This window comes from Heterodontus francisci, chromosome 35, assembly GCF_036365525.1.
Source record: "Heterodontus francisci isolate sHetFra1 chromosome 35, sHetFra1.hap1, whole genome shotgun sequence".
NCBI lineage: Eukaryota > Metazoa > Chordata > Chondrichthyes > Heterodontiformes > Heterodontidae > Heterodontus > Heterodontus francisci.
The window spans coordinates 38,571,428-38,588,424 of NC_090405.1; the positions used below are offsets into that span (position 1 = coordinate 38,571,428).

The 16,997-nt window shown below is 42.7% G+C and overlaps 1 protein-coding gene across 1 annotated transcript in view; it reads right to left on the reverse strand.

Moving 5' to 3' along the window:
- Window positions 1–16,236, reverse strand: part of malt3 (MALT paracaspase 3) — a 112,333-nt gene extending 96,097 nt beyond the window's left edge. Inside the window, exon 1 of the mRNA XM_068015393.1 lies at window positions 15,864–16,236. Within this exon, the coding sequence (XP_067871494.1) occupies window positions 15,864–15,900 (37 nt within the window). The 5' untranslated portion in view covers window positions 15,901–16,236. The remainder of the gene's footprint in view (window positions 1–15,863) is intronic.
- Window positions 16,237–16,997: the final 761 nt, after the last annotated feature.

Here is a 16,997-nt window from a genome sequence, read left to right on the forward strand (position 1 = left end):
ACTTCAATTCTCATCACTAAGAGTAGCTTTAATACTGACAGAGCTGGCTAAGTCCTGAAGGACATATCTGCCAAACTGGGCCTGTGACAGATGGTGAGAGAACCAAGAGGGAAAACCTACTTGATCTTGCCCTCACCAATCTGCCTGTTGCAGATGCATCTGTCCATGACAGTACTGGTAGGAACGACCACTGCACAGTACCTGTGGAGACAAAGTCCCATCTTCACACCTGAGGACACCCTCCATCGTGTTGTGTGGCATTACCACTGTGCTAAATGGGATAGACTCAGAACAGATTTAGCAGCTCAAAACTGGGCATCCATGAGGCGCTGTGGGCCATCAGCATCAGAATTGTATTCAACCACAATCTGTAACCTTATGGCCCGGTATATCCCTCACTCTACCATTACCATCAAGCCAGGGGACCAACCCTGGTTCAATGAGTGTAGGAGAGCATGCCAGGAACAGCACCAGGCATTCTTAAAAATGAAGTGCCAACCTGGTGAAGCTACAACACAGGACTACTTGCATGCTAAACAGCAGAAGCAGCATTCTATAAGCAGAGTTAAGTGATCCCACAACCAACAGATCGGATCGAAGCTCTGCACTCCTGCCACATCCAGTCCTGAATGGTGGTCGACAATTAAACAACTAACGGGAGGAGGAGGCTCCATAAACATCCCATCCTCAATGATGGAGGAGCCCAGCATATCAGTGCAAAAGACAAGGCTAAAGCATTTGCAACTATCTTCAGCCAGAAGTGCCGAGTGAATACTCCATCTTGACCTCCTCCTGAGGTCCGTAGCAACACAGATACCAGTCTTCAGCCAAGTTGATTTACTCCACACGATAATCAAGAAATAGCTGAATGCACTGGATACAGCAAAGGCTATGGGCCCTGACAACATTCCGGCTGTAGTACTGAAGACTCGTGCTCTAGAACTAGCTCTGTCCCTAGCCAAGCTGTTCCAATATAGCTACAACACTGGTGTCTACCTGACAATGTGAAAAATTGCCCAGGTATGTCCTGTACACAAAATGCAGGACAAATCTGAACTGGCCAATTACCGCCCAACAGTTTACTCTCAATTATCAGTAAAGTGGTGGAAGGTGTCGTCAACAGTGCTATCAAAGCAGCACCTACCTCAGCAATAAACTGCTCACTGATACAAAAACAGAAAATGCTGGAAATACCCAGCAGGTCAGGCAGCATCTGTGGACAGAAGAACAGAGTTACCATTTCAGGTCCGTGACCTTTCATCAGAACTGATGTTTAGTTTAGGTTCTGCCAGAGCCACTTGGCTCCAAACCACATTACAACCTTGGTCCAAACATGGACAAAAGAGCTGAATTCCAGAGGTGAGGTGAGAGTGACTGCCCTTGACATCAAGGCAGCATTTGACCAAGTGTGGCATCAAGGAGCCCTAGCAAAATTGAAGTCAATGGGAAATTGGGAGAAAACTCTCCACTGGTCAGTCATACTTAGCACAGAGGAAGATGGTGTGTGGTTGTTGGAAGTCAATCATCTCAGCCCTTAGACAGTACCCTGAGGAGCTCCTGCAGCACTGTCCTCGGTCCAACCATCTTCAGCTGCTTCAATAACCTTCCCTCCAAAACAAGGTCAGAAGTGGAGATGTTTGCTGATGATAGCACTATTCGCAACTCCTGGAGAACATTCAGGCTTGGGCTGATAAGTGGCGAATAACATTTCCACCACACAAGTACCAGGCAATAAATCTCCAACGAGAGAGAATCAAACCATCTCCCCTTGATGTTCAATGGCATTACCATCGCTGAAACTCTATCAACATCCTGGGGGCTACCATTGACCAGAACCTGAACTGGAGTAGCCATATAAATACCATGGCTACAAGAGCAGGTCAGAGGCTGGATATTCTCTGGCGAGTAACTCACCTCCTGTCTCCCCAAAGCCTGTTCACCATAGGCGCAAGTCAGGAAATGTAATGGAATACTCTTCACTTGCCTGGATGAGTGCAGCTCTAACACTCAGGAAGCTCAACACCATCCAGGAAAAAGCAGCCCACTTGACTGGCACCCCATCCATCACCTTAGACATTCACTCCCTCTACCACTGGTGCACACAATGCACTGGAGCAACTCAATAAGCCGCCTTCGACAACACCTTACAAACCAGTGACCCTGTCAGATAGTTACCGATTCCCCCCTTCCTACCTATATCTTTATTTCTCTCACCATGCCTCCTTTTGTATTATCGCCCACACCTGAAATGTTAACTTTTCACTTTACGTAGAATTTGCAGCACAGAAACAGGCCATTTGGTCCAGCTGGTCTGTGCCAGTGTTTAAGATCCACAAGAGCCTCCTACCACCCTATTTCATCTAGTCCTATCAACTTATCCTTGTATTCCTTGCTCCCTCATGTACTTATCTAACCTCGCATTCTCTCCACAGATGCTGTGCCTGACTTGCTTTGTGCTTCCAGCACTTTCTGCTTTTGATCGGAGAGACTATTGTTGCCCAGTGTACATCAAAATCTAAACTAGTCACATACTTTAAATGGCAATGTTCTCTTCTCAGAACTCTGTCACATTTCCTTTTTCAAAGATGTAGTGAGCCCCACACTTACCACAATCCTTAGCAGCTTCTTCCACAGAGCAATGACTCCGAATAGAAAGACTTCCTAACATCTAACATTATGGATTTACAAGCATATCGTCTTCCAACATCCTTAACTGTCTCAATTACCTTATCTAACCTGACTGTTAGTTGGTTGTAGTTACATTGTATTTGCTTTCAAGTTGATCTTTTATTTGATTGGCAAATCGCTCATGGACATGGCTCAAGTCAAGGCGCCTGCATAGGGTGGGCTACCCACCCGCAGACTGGGATTGGCGACTTGGAAAGTTTGCATGAGCACATTCTTGCACGATAAGAGTGCGTGGCAGGAAATGGGGAATAGAGGTCAGCAGCCGAATAAACATGAATCGTCCAGGAATGGACACAAGTTCCTTGAGTTTTCAGGCATCACAGCATACAGATCTATAGGCGGGGCTTTAAATTTAAAGCGCCACGGAATAATTTAACCGGCTTACAGTGAAAAATCAGCTGGATAACAGAAAGCAGAAGCTGGGTGATTAATTGTCTATTCTGGGTCCCCAACTTTACATTATTTGTAAATGATATGGACGAGTACACAGCTGGCAATAATAATAATTGCTAAGCTTCGGGCTTGGGGCAGTCAAAGCAGATGGGTTTGGCTGTATCAACATTTCAGGTGGAGGGAGTTACTATTCAGCTGCTAGGTAGGCAGTTAGCTCAGTTAACACCAGCAGCGAATCAATGGCAGTGGTACCAGCATGTCATCTCTGGAAGCTAACTGTGCTTTCAGTTGATACCATTGAATGACACCGTGTAAAAGACAATGACAAGGTGAACCATCAGTGGAAGTAATTTAGTAAGAACATCCTTCATCACATTCTCAGGGCATCCCAAAATGCTTTGCATCCAACGAATTACTTGTACAGTCACCATTGTTATATCGACAAATGGTATGATCATATTTGGAACTTGTAATTCAGAGATTACCTACAAAAAGGAAATTACACAATGGAGAGGATTCAGAAAAGAGCAACAAAATAACATAAAAATCTAAAAGGTGATGAAGAAAGTCTAACCTAAAGTGAGATAGCAAAGAAATTCACCCAGGTCTTTAAAACAGAGAGGAATGTGTAATACAAACAGGTAATTGAACAGAAACCATGATTACATCTAGGGAAGTGCCAATTTTGTAAGCATGATCAGTTCCAACTATAAATACTGCTCCAAGAAAATGAAATATACACAATTTTATTTTAATGCCTCTATAATTCCTCCCCCCACCCCCTCCACTCCACCCATGCCAAAGATTTCTGCTCGCATCAGTAGGTTCAGTTTACAAATGCTGAATACCCAGGGGTGCTTTATTCCTTTTGACTTAACATTCAAAGCAATTTTCATTGTTAATTAGAAATAATGGATTTTTCCCCCTTAAGTCCCATAGCAGTTCATAGCCTGGTGATAGAAAATATGCTCAAGGTGGGATACCAGTTCCATTTAACACATAGATTGATTCCTGGGAGACTGCAAGAGAATTCTGGAGGGTTGACAACCCCAGACTAGTGAGCCTTATCAAAATTCAGTCGTGGATAGGCGACAGCACTGTTAACTCCAGAGCAAAGTCCAAAACAATGGTTATTAAGACCACTCGGCTTCCCAGTCACTCATCAGTGCAAGGTGGTACAGTATTTAAAGTTTGCCACATAATTTTAAGAACATGTATATACTGACAGACGCAATGTTTCTATGAAACAAGTCTGAGTAAGGCCTTCTGAATGGGAAAGAATGACAACGGAGACAAATCAAAAATTGAAAGCAGACAGTTGAATAAACCAGCCACAGGAAGAGTTTTGATATAACGAAAGTGTAACTGGATGAAATATTATTTTAATCCATTGCCCACAACAGCAATCGAAAGCAAGTTTACAATTGAAAGAGAGGTTCGGTGTTACAAGCAACTTCCATTTAATACACAGAATACAACAGGACTATGTGGTTACCAGCCCTAATCAATTATCCCCTTTATCTGTCGCAACCAACATTATTTATAAACGCGACAGTTCCAAGGTATTTCACAAGAACGTTCCAAACAAAATTTGATACCAAGTGAAGGAAGGAGACATGAAAACAGGTGACCGAAATCCTAAACAACTGTCTAATCTCTCATTTGCAGCAGGCATTCACTGTTCATCCACCAGATGATGTCCGACTGCAGCCAGAAATGCAGATTTCTAGGGAGGACTGAATAAGACAATTTACCAGTGGTTGAACAAAGACTGTTAATTAAAGGGCCGACTGGAAAAGTTTGCACTGCAGCATCTGCTGTAAATTACCAGACAACAACATAGATGCAAAAAGCGTTATGGCCAGAACTGAGAGAGAACTGAAACCCCAGTTCCCTTCCCTTTACTATCTGTAATAGTATGATCCTCAATTGAAGGAAGATGCAAGTGTGCTTCTTAACCCCTGAGTGTATGGCCAATTTGAATAACTGACAGCACGCTTTTTGTGAATTTGAATAAAGAGGATTATTATTATTTACACGTTCATCCTGAAAGTCTAATGCCACGCACACAGGCACACACGAGAAAGAATGCCATTAAAGAGGATGGTGCACTTTTACCAATTGCAAACAAAGTTTGCTAGTCACGTGATTTTAGCCCATCCTGGAGAAAAGGCATGCGTTGCGGGCCTGATGAAGGTAGCGTTTTCACTCCTGAAATGTAGTTAGGTAGATTCGATAGCCAGAGTCATATATCAAAGTCGTTGCAGGATTCTCTTGCAGAGGTGGATTTTCAGCAGGTCATCAAGTTAGTTGCTTGTAGTCTCATTACCAGGTCAGTTTTCTGTACTGGTGGACTTGAAAAGGAACAGGCTTGGAGACCTTAAGATGTTGTAGTCTCCAGTTTTAAGGCATAGGTATTTTGCTTTTTCTGCAGCTGACATTTTCAGACTGACCAGTTTCTCCCTGGTGCTTTGGGTAATAAGATCCATTTTCTGTGATGAGTTTAGGTCAGGTGGCCACCTGATCAATATTTCTACTGTCCACCCAGAATGATTTGAAGGTCGAATCCATTGCTACACAGTGGGGACGGATGCTGGACATTTGCACCTAGTTATGATTTAACTGTTTTCTTCTAGCTCTCTTTGTTAAGTTTCGAGTTCAGAGACAATGAGTCTAGGAGTCTGTAGATATTGACCACAAATAATAGGAGGTGTGAATTCCACAAATGGTTTCATCCAAGCAAGGTACTCCACCCATGGTCATTCAATTAGGAACTTTCCAGATGCTCGAGATACTTCTGAATCTGGGCCAAAATTCCAAAAATCACCTGACCCTCGGCAACCTTCTTATTACAGCATTTTACTGTCTGTTCTGGTTAATTTAAAAAGAATATTTCACTCCAGAAGATTCTATGTTGAATAGAATACAGTCCAATAAAGTTTAAAGTTATGAATAAGACACGCCTTTATAAAAGTAAGTTTTAAGGGAGGGTCTAGAAGTAGAAGAGAGAGAGAGAGGTAGAGAACCTTTAGATGTGTACAAGTCATATGTCACTGACAAATGATTCGAAGTTCAAGTAATTTCAATCCGTTGCTCATAGCTAACTCCACAACAGGAGGCAGTGGTGTAGTGGTAATGTCATTGGACTAGTAACTTAGCGACTCAGGCTACTGTTGGGTTCAAATCCCACTATGGCAAATGGTGAAATTTGATGGGAATTTAAAAAAAAAGCTAGTCTAATGGTGACCATGAAACCATTGTCAATTGTTGTAAAAAACCCATCAGGTTCACTAATGTCCTTTAGGGAAGGAAATCTGTTGTTGTTACCTGGTCTGGCCTACATGTGACTCCAGACCCACAGCAATGTGGTTGACTCTTAAAATGCCCTCTGAAATGGCTCAGCAAGCCACTCAAATTAATGCCAATCAGGGATAGGCAATAAATGCTGGCCTAGCCCCAACAATGCCTGCAACCCACTAAGGAATAAAAAAAAATTACTGACTCAATATATTTAATCATGTCGACTTCATCGTAATGTGTCTCTGACAGACTTGGATTCAAATTATTGTTCAAAGTCAACATCCCCACGATAACGAAACAACATTCCATGTCCTCCCTAACTAACTATTGCAGAAGTTCCTCCCACTTTGAGGGGGGAGATACCCGGTTTAAACTGGGGAGCGGAGATGACATTGTCAATTGATTTAAGGTTGGGGTTAGGGATTTCAAGTGTTGCCTCCTCGGGTACTGAAAGCAGGAGCGCCGATTGGGGGGGTAAAAATAAAAAAGCACTGGGATACTGGTATTAAGTCATGTCCGACTTTGCCCTGCAGTGTGAAATGCAGAGCTGAGTGTGGAGCCTCAATTGATGGGAGCACAGATCAGAGATCGGACTACAGAAGTCAGTACTGTCAATTGGCGACAATTGATATTATTTACACAGAACGTTTAAGACAGAAGCAGGCCATTTGTCCCAACTGGTTCCAGGGTCCATCACTGGGGGCTGGGCCAGAATCCAGGGCCCATTGCTCAGGACTAGCCCTAAACCCAAACTTGGGGCCCATCACTTGGGCTAGGCCTGAACCCCAGACTGACTACTCTGGTTTATGGATTTATATTTCTATCACCCCGACTCCATCAACAAAACCTCCTATTCCTTTCTCCATTATGTACCTAATTAGGTTCCCCTTAAATGCTTCTATACTATTTGCCTCAACTACACCTTGTGGTAGCATGTTCTAACCACTCTCTGGGTAAAGAAGCTTTGCTTGAATTCCTTATTGGATTTATTAGTGACTACCCTATATTTATGGCCCTGCTCTAGAGAAATGAGCCCCAGCATGTTCCTGATAGGTATAACCTCTGTCATGCTATCATCTTTTTAAATCTTTTTTGTACTTTTTCCAGTGCCTCTATATCCTGGCTATAATATGGAGTCCAGAACTGTGCTCAGTATTCCAAGTATGGTATAACCAAGGTTCTATACAAATTTAACATAACCTCTCTGCTTTTCAATTCTATCTGCCAAAAAATCAGGTGTGCTACCAAGACCCTAAAGGCTCATTCAATGGTACACTCGCAAAGCAGCAACTCATCAATATCCTGTTTTTTAAAAATTAAATTGTGCGCCAGGACCACACTTCCTGTCCAAAAAGTTTACGTCCCGTCACCATTTTTGGTTTATACTGGTCAACAATTTATTGTTCAAGTCACCACATCAATTAATTGCCATATCAATTTTCTTACGGCAACTGACAGGATGTTGTTGCAGGTTCTGGCCACTAGGTGGCTCTGTGGAGAGAGTTTCCAATGTTCCTTCCCCTTCCTCACCACACCCAAACTCTGTCACCATCTTGCATATACGCAAGCAAAACCTGTACTCATCAACTGATGTGGGCAATGTCACAGGCGATTAATATTCCCCAATGGTACAAGCAGGTCTCCGTCCTAGTTTTGTAAATATGAAACCAGCAAGTATTAAACATGCAAAATAGGTCTCAGAATCTGTGAGGCTAGGGAGAGAAAGAGAGAGAGAGAGAGAGAGAGAGAGAGAGAAAAAAAAAGTCATACTGGGTTCCTGCTTATGATATTTGCTCTGGTGAATCCTGCTGGAAGTGCAGAGAACAGATGAGGACATGATCCAATTTGGCTGTGGTTGAGTCACCAGCTGAAAGTCATTACCAAGTTTCATATGCGTACACGTGGGTGCAGCACAGAAGGGCTGCCGGCAGCTTGGACCTGTACCCCAGCAAGTGCCCTCACCCACAGGACAGGAGGGGTAAAGAAAGGATCTTAGGAAGTGCCACATAAAGGTTGTTATTGTTCAGTGAGAAAAGAAAAAGCAGGCTGAATTACATCTTCATGCAACCAGCCGTGCGTACAATTCCCACAATGCTTCAACCTCGATCAAAAGCATAGGACTTCTGTTTCTAGCACCTGAACTGTCTTAATCACCCATGTTTAAGTGACCTTGCCCCTTGCAATCTCTGTAACCTCCTCCAGATGTACAGTTCCTCCCAACCCCAGAATTCTCTGATGATCTAACTCTAGAGCATTGTGCATCCACCCCCTCTTCACCCCATTATTGGTGGCCGTGCCATCAGCCACATAGGCCCACGCTCTGAAATTTCCCTCCACTAAATCCCTCTGCCTCTCCATCTCCCCCTCTTCTTTCAAGATGCTCGTTAAAACCCATCGCTTTGACCAACCTTTTAGTCACCCCACTTGATAATCTTCTACTGTAGCTTGGTATCCTCTTCTATACCTCTGGGAGGTGTCTTGGGACATTTGTCTGCATTAAAGCCCAGTATAAATGTAAACTGTTCCTGTTCATATTAAGTATTCAAAAAAAACATGGTTCACATATCAACCTAATTTGCAGCAATGACATTGACTTATTTATGTAGTTGCAGTAAGGAAAACACCCAATTATTTTCCAGGAACCAAGCTAAAACCACTTTGGAAAGATCGGTTTGAAACATCTTTCCAAATCCTTTCCCTGGAAGAGTGCATTGATTCCATACCCCAGTAACCCACCTCCCCCATCCCTGCTGCAGTCAACATCACAGGAGATCTGCTATATTAAAAGTATGTGTAGACATCACATTCCAGACAATCTCAAGATGCTGCCATTTCTTAGCTGTAGCCAGGGGCAAGGCAAGTGCATTTACTTGAACAAGACAGAAATTGTAATATGGAAACAGGTTATTCGGCCCAACCAATCTGTTGGTGTCTAATCTGCACATGTGCAATGGTCCTAATCCCGAATGCTAGCCTTGTTCTCATATCCCTCTATGTCAATTTTCTTCAACCACTTATCTAAGCTATCTTTAAAATTGGCATGATCTCTGGTTCAATCACTCGCTCCAACATTGCATTCCACTTTTGCGTAATAAAGCTCCTGCTCTCTGTTCTAAATCTTGTATATTTAATCTTAGATTTATGCAGCTTCCTTCTAGTCCAGTCAACATTGCAATATTGGAAGCAATATTGTGTCCATCTACCCTGTCCCATTCTGCTATCAAATCACCCTGTAATTTCTTTGCTAATGAAAACAGTCGAATTTCTCACGTCTTTCACTATTTGCATTTCCTCATACCAGGCAGCATCCTAGTAAATTGGTTTTAAAGGGATGCAGATGCATCTCAATAGAATAATACACTACATGTTGCATGGTTTAACACCCCTGTCCTTATAAAGCAACATATCACCTGATCTATGAGTCACACCGTAGGAGATTGACTTTTTTTTTTAAAAAAGTAGATTTTATAAATAAACACTTACTGAACATAGAGCACATTTTAATGACAATTTGCCATGTGATTTGTTTACCCAACAGTACAAATTACTCTTGCTGTTCCTTCCAATCCACACTATAATATATATGAAGTGCGCACGCAACAGCTTTCCCCAGAGTTATTCTTTACAGTGTTTCCAAACTTATTACATTTATACATGTTCCCTTAATGGGAACGCACTCTTTCAGCTTTGCCATTTGTTTGAAGTCCCACTCCCCTTTAAACACAGGTCAAAAGAATGTGAACGACGTTGTAAGATATTTCCTAACTGTTTTCTTCACTTGCTATGTTAATCTTGAACTGACTCAGCAAACTCCCCATTTTGTTGTGCTTTCTATCTCCTATCAAACAAGTTAAACCACTTTTCAAAATTACTCAACGGTACAGATAATCAGCCATGTATATTAAAAAAAATTGTTCATAGGAATGTGGACGCCACTGAGAAGACCAGCATTTATGGTCCATCCCTAATAGCCCTTGAGAAGGTGGTGAGCAGCGTTGTTGTACCACTGCAGTCCGTGTGGTGGTAGGTACACCCACAGTGCTGTTAAGGAGGGAGTTCCAGGATTCTGACCCAGCGATGAAGGAAAGTCAATATATTTCCAAATTAGGATATCATGTGACTTGGAGGGGAATTTGCAAACCAGTTCCCATTATCTCGGACTATTTTTCATTCAAACTGCAAGTGCTGGTGACCTCATTAAGTGGATTAGCTCCTACAAGTGGGAGGAAGCCTTCAAAGTATAACTGACAGAATCACTGAAGTGTCCTGCGCTAGTAATGATGTTTGTTATAGACAATAATTCAACTCCATCAAACCGTCATGGCTCTGTAACTCATCCAAGCAACTGCCTCTGTACAATGTCTTCAACCCTTTTCCTGCTTAAATCAATGTAAACTAGTGGACTTCCCATGGCATTGCTCACAGTCAGAGAATGCACTGTTTTACTTGAATGATACACAATGTATTAATCTGCAGTAAGGTGAGCCTGCATGTAATCTGGACTACTTAATGCCACAAGATCTAACAGTGCTAAAAGGCACATCCTGAGATCAATTGCATATTAATTCCTCTTGGTGACATCAGCAGTTCATTTAATGGGTAACATTTCTTTGTAGCTTAGAGGACAGGCTGCTTTATATCAATGTGGACATTAGCAATGAAGTGTGATGGGAATTGTGACAGGGAATGCACAACAGGAAGAAAGCTCGACACAAAGCGAATGTTTTATGCAGGACTTTTAGTATATCATAATGAGATTGGCGTATATATGAGATTCAGAAGGTAAAAAAGGATATTTATCATAACTGTTGTTATTTAAAAGAGAAGTCCTGAGGTTGAATGACCATTGCCTTCGGAGTCAAGTATCGATAACATGACTAGAACAGCAGTTTGGCTCTACTTAACCAATTTCGACTACATCGCCTCCACTTCTAATTTCTGGGTTCAGGTTAAGCTGCAACCTGACACAAGCACGATCAAAATTTAGGCCATAAAGCAAAGGTAAAATAGCACAGATGTTGGAAATCTAAAAGAAAAACAGAAAATGCTGGACACTCAGCAGGTCAGGCAGCATCTGTAGATACACAGAAAAAAAATCCACTACAATCAGACAACACAATACCACATTTAGTATATATAAAATAAATGGTGAAAGGGTGCTTTACAAAGAAATAAACCACTCTCTGTTTGGCCGTGTGGTTTATGAGATCCAAAGCCACTCAGCTTCTTTTCAGTAAGTCACAGCACCTGATCGTGTAACCCAGTTGTATCCAGAGATTAGTCATTTCAAAATCTCTTCACTAAAATAGGTACTGTGGCAAGAGATGATTTTTGGCGATTTTTTTTTTAGCTGAATTAGCCCATTGAAAAAAATACCTACTAACCAAACCCACAGATCGTCAGTTTGCATTTCTGCTTCTTGAAAGCAGATTCTCATTTGGGGAAGTGGACAAGAGGCGTCTGACCCACATTTTAACAAATCTTCTCAAATAATCATTTTAAAAGGGAATCTTTGCCTTTTCCCTGAAGTGTCCATTCTGTATAGATGCAACAACAACTTACATTTATATAGCCCCTTTAACATAGTAAAATGTCCTAAGGCACTTCACATCTGCACTATCAGAAAAATCTGATGCCGAGCCACATAAGGAGATTTCATTATAGGTGACCAAAAGCTTGGTCAAAAGATGTCGATTTTATTGAGCATCTTAGAAAGGAGGGAGAGAGAAGCTAAGAGGTTTATTGAGGGAATTCCAGATGCAAGCTTTGCTGCTCATATTGTATACGTACATACATACCTGCACCATCAGCACAGTGTACTGACATGAACACACAGCCATCAGTACCCACACTAGGCACCCAGTGGCGCATCACCTCTCCCAGCCTACCAACCGCACCCCCCCCCCCCCCCCCCCCCCCACAGTTGTACACGTATCCTGCACTGCCACATTGCACGCATGTAGCCCACAGCAACCACACTGTGTTAAAGTGGGTGCAGGAACAGAGCGAGCTCATACTACACACATTTTTGAAGGTGGCATGTTGATAAAGCCAATTTTTAAAAAATGCATAAGATCATGGACTTTACAATTAGAGGTTTGGAGTACAAATGCATGAAAGCTGGTTAGGCATTAGCTGGAGTATTGTGTCCAAATCTGGACACTACATTGGAAAGGAGTGATAAATGATAACAGGGATGATGGAGACTAGAGAAGCTGGGATTGTTCTCCTTGGAGCAGAGATCAGAGATGGTTAAGGGGAGATTTAATAAATGTGTTCAAAATTATGAAGGGTTTTGGTAAGAGTAGATAGAACAAAACGGTTTCCATTGGCAGGAGGGTCGGTAACCAGAGGACACAAATTTAAGCTAATTGGCAGAAGAACCAGAGTGCAGGTGAGTTTTTTTTTTTAAATACTGAGTTATGATGATCTGGAATGCACTGGATAAAAGGGTGGTGGAAGCAGATTCAAATCATAACTTAAAAAGGGGATTGAATATACATTTGAAAACGAAAATTTTGCAAGGCTGTGAAGAGCAGGGGAATGGAACTAATTGGATAGCTCTTTCAAAGAGCCAGCACAGGCACAATGGGCTGAATGGCCTCCTTCTGTGCTGTACGGTTCTATGATTAAAGTTCTATGATTAATGGCGTATACAAAATTAATGTGTACCTGCATTCTACCCATGTACTCGGAGTATACTGTGTGCATGCAACCTGTATTACCCACACTAGGTACATGCAGCTCCCACCATGGATATGCACTGAGTGCTTTCCACAGTATACACATCTACACATAGGCCCCAACTTACATTTAAAGGCTAAATGGCGCACAGAATACACCACCCACAATATAGACATGCAGTCCCCACCATGCACGTGTGCAAACCACTTGTTCACATACAAAGAACAAAGAACAGTACAGTACAGGAACAGGCCATTCGGCCCTCCAAGCCTGCACTGATCTCGATGCCTGCCTAAACTAAAACCTTCTGCACTTCCGGGGACCGTATCCCTCTATTCCCATCCTATTCATGTATTTGTCAAGATGCCTCTTAAACGTCGCTATCGTACCTGCTTCCACCACCTCCCCCGGCAGCAAGTTCCAGGCACTCACCACCCTACGAGACCTAGATTATGTATATGAGGTTGACACACACACAAATATACAGCAGGCACTGTACACATAGCACTGAGGTTTAAACTGTATATATACACACACAAATGCAAAGGGCAGAATACAGTCAATGAACTTCAGCATTAATTTGCTTTCCACCTCTTTATACCAGCTTTTATTATTAACAGTCTAAACTAAGAGTCTTAACTCAAAAGTCACTCAGTACAAGTTCTCTGATAAATCAGTTGTTAAGCACCACGGTCTCACTTCTCTGTGTTACGGACTTTGGATAATTCAAAATGTTAGCTCTTTGAAAAAAGGGAATTTGAAATGATCAGGAGTAGACGCCCCTCTCCAGACATGGCTATAATCCTGCTTCTCACTATATCCTGATTATTGCAAAGAGACAAAAGTATTCAGCTTGTATTTAAAAGGGAAGATTTCTATAGAACCTTTCATTATTTCACATCCCAAAGTGCTTTACAGACAAAGAAGTAGTTTTCATGTGTAGTCATTGCTGCAATGTAGGAAACACAACAGCAAATTTGCACATGACAAGGTCTCCACAAACAGCAAATGTCATAATTTATTTCATGAATTAATGTTAGTTGATGTATAAATATTGGCCACGTCACTGGGGAGAACGCCTCTGCTCTTTTTCAAAATAGTGCCATGGCATCTTTAACATCCACTTGAGAGAGCAGAAAGGGCCTTGGTTTAACCTCTCATCTGAAAGACAGCACCTCCTACAGTGCTGCACTCCTTCAGTACTGCACTGGAGTCCCAGCCTAAATTTTGTGCTCCAGTCCCTGGAGTGGGGCTTGAACCAAGACTTTGTGAATCAGAGATGAGTGATACCCACTGAGCCACAGCTGACACCAGGGACACTCAGTGCCCATCTGCAACTGATCCTAAACCAGAATACTGGGAGAGTGCAAGATCCAGGCCACACCTCCCCTTAGTACGGAGCAAATGTCAGCATCACACCCAATGACAGACCTTTCCCGACCCAGCCCCGCATTGTTCCAAAGCATAAACCTAGTAAATCATCTATTATAGAACGATAAAGAATATTCAGCCCATTGGGTCTATGCTGGCTCTTTGAAAAGGGCTATTCAATTAGTGCCACTTCCGTGCTCTTTCCCATAGCCCTGAGAATTTTTCCTTTTCAAGTATTCAAACTGTTCCCCTTTGCAAGTGTATTCCAGATCAGAACAACTTGCAACAACTTGTCACCTCTGGTTCTTTTGCCAGTTACCTTATATCTATGTCCTCTGGGTTCTGACCCTTCTGACACTGCAAACAGCTTCTTATTTACTCCTGAAACTCTAATATTTTGAACACTTCTATCAAATCTCCAGATAGATTATTACTTTGCACTCTCAGCTAAATCAACATTGATCAATACTACCACCCCTCCCTCCTTATTTTCATTCCCTAGCTGTCCTGAATACTTTTGTCGCCAGATATGTTAAGTGCCAATTCCTCTTGTTTGAGGCAGTTCTCAGCTAGTGACACTCCATTGTAATTCCATGTGGCTATTTGTGCTTGCAGCTCACCAACCTCACTTACCATTCTCAATGCGTTGAAGGACTGAAAACCAGTTTGAAAGTGCCACACTCCCGGAAGATTGCTGCACTGCCTGCCTCTTCCTACCCTGCCGGATGGCCACCCAGCTACTTACCTCCTGGGCTCACTGTAGCTGCAGAGCAACCTCCTCCTGGATCATGAATTCCAGGAAATTCTCAGACTGCCACATATGCTGGTGTGACTCCACCTGCTCCTCAAGCTCAGAAACTCTGAGCTCGAGTTTGAGCAACTGGAGGCACTTCCTGCATGTGTGGTTATCCAGGACACGTGAAGCATACTGGAGTTCCCAAATATCTCACGAATTACAGGCAACGGGGCTCAGCCCCATTATTTTGCTTTAAAATCCATCTACTTATGATATAGAGTTTAGTATCCCTTTACTCCTCCACCAGATTTATATTTAATTCAATTTGGACCCTCTTTAATGTTGCTATCCTCTACTTAGTTCACTGTATTCTTATCCTTAAATCTAGTTAACAAGTCTGCTTATTTATATATTTACTGTTGCCCCTGAAATTCCAAATTCCCCCTCTCAGCAAATTCCCCTCGCCAGTCCGTTTAGCAGCTTCACAAATACAAAAGCAAAATACTGCGGACGCTGATTTCTGTTGCACCAATTTCTGTGCTAACAGGGAAAGAATCAGACAAGAGGATGTTTGTAACATGTTTCTCTTTGGGAAGGGAGTTTTAAATACAAGTTCTACAGAGGCTTCTCTGAATTTCGCCCCTGAAATTGGCAAGGTGGTCAGTTTCCAAAGCCCTCCCCGTGCACTCACCTGGGGAGACGGGAGTCGCTCTGGGAACAGCCGGCATCAGGAGCGCTATTGGATCTTGCGCCGATCCCTGGGCACAGTTCTCCTGGGCGAAGAGGGCAGCGAAGACTCCCGACAACCGCAGCAACCTCTAAAGCTCAGCCGAACCTACAGCCAGAACTGAACAGCAGTGACCGCCTCGCCATCAGTAGCAATCATTTAACCCACTTCAGGCCTTCAGAAAAATCCCCGGAAGTTAATTCACATGCAACAGGCAGAAAGAGAGAAAAAAAACTTTCTTTATGGAAAGTTCCACCGCACATTTAAAAGCCGCCTCGGCTCCTCTAAGGTCCTAACGCCTCCGTGTTATAGCGAACACCATTCCTCCCTCTGAAGGTCAGCTTACTGTAGAATGGTGTCATTTACCCAATTGCTAATGAAAACAAACACCCATGGTAAGAATGGAACTGCATCTTAGAGCTTTTCAGTCTCTCAGCACATCCCTTTATAGCCAATGAAGCTGTTTGATTTCTAGGCTAATGAGGGGTTAATCTGGACACAAGAAGATCCCACAAAATTAGTTAAGTAACCCAGTTAATCCGTTTTGGTGATGTTGGTTGTGGATAAATGTTGGCTTAGGATACTAGGGAGAACTAATTCTGATGACTTGAAACACTAACTCTGTTTTTCTCTTCACAGATGCTGCCAGACCCACTGGGTATTTCCAGCACTTTCTGTTTTAATATTAGTTAGAACGCCACTGATCTTCTTTGAAATTGTACCATGGGATCTTTTACATCTGTCCTGGAGGGCGGGCAGAGCCTTGTTTTAATGTCTCATTCCCCCATCAGTGCTGCACTTCTCAGTAACGTGCAAAAGTTCTCGAAGTGGGACTTGACACATAATCTTCAATGTCAGAGGTGAGAATACTACCACTGAGCCAAGGCTGCCATCATTTACTTAGACCCTCACCTGCCCTGAGAGGATCTTCTTCTTCTTTGGCCTCCTTGTCTTGAGAGACAATGGATACGCGCCTGGAGGTGGTCAGTGGTTTGTGAAGCAGCGCCTGGAGTGGCTATAAAGGCCAATTCTAGAGTGACAGACTCTTCCACAGGTGCTGCAGATAAAATTGGTTGTCGGGGCTGTTACACAGTTGGC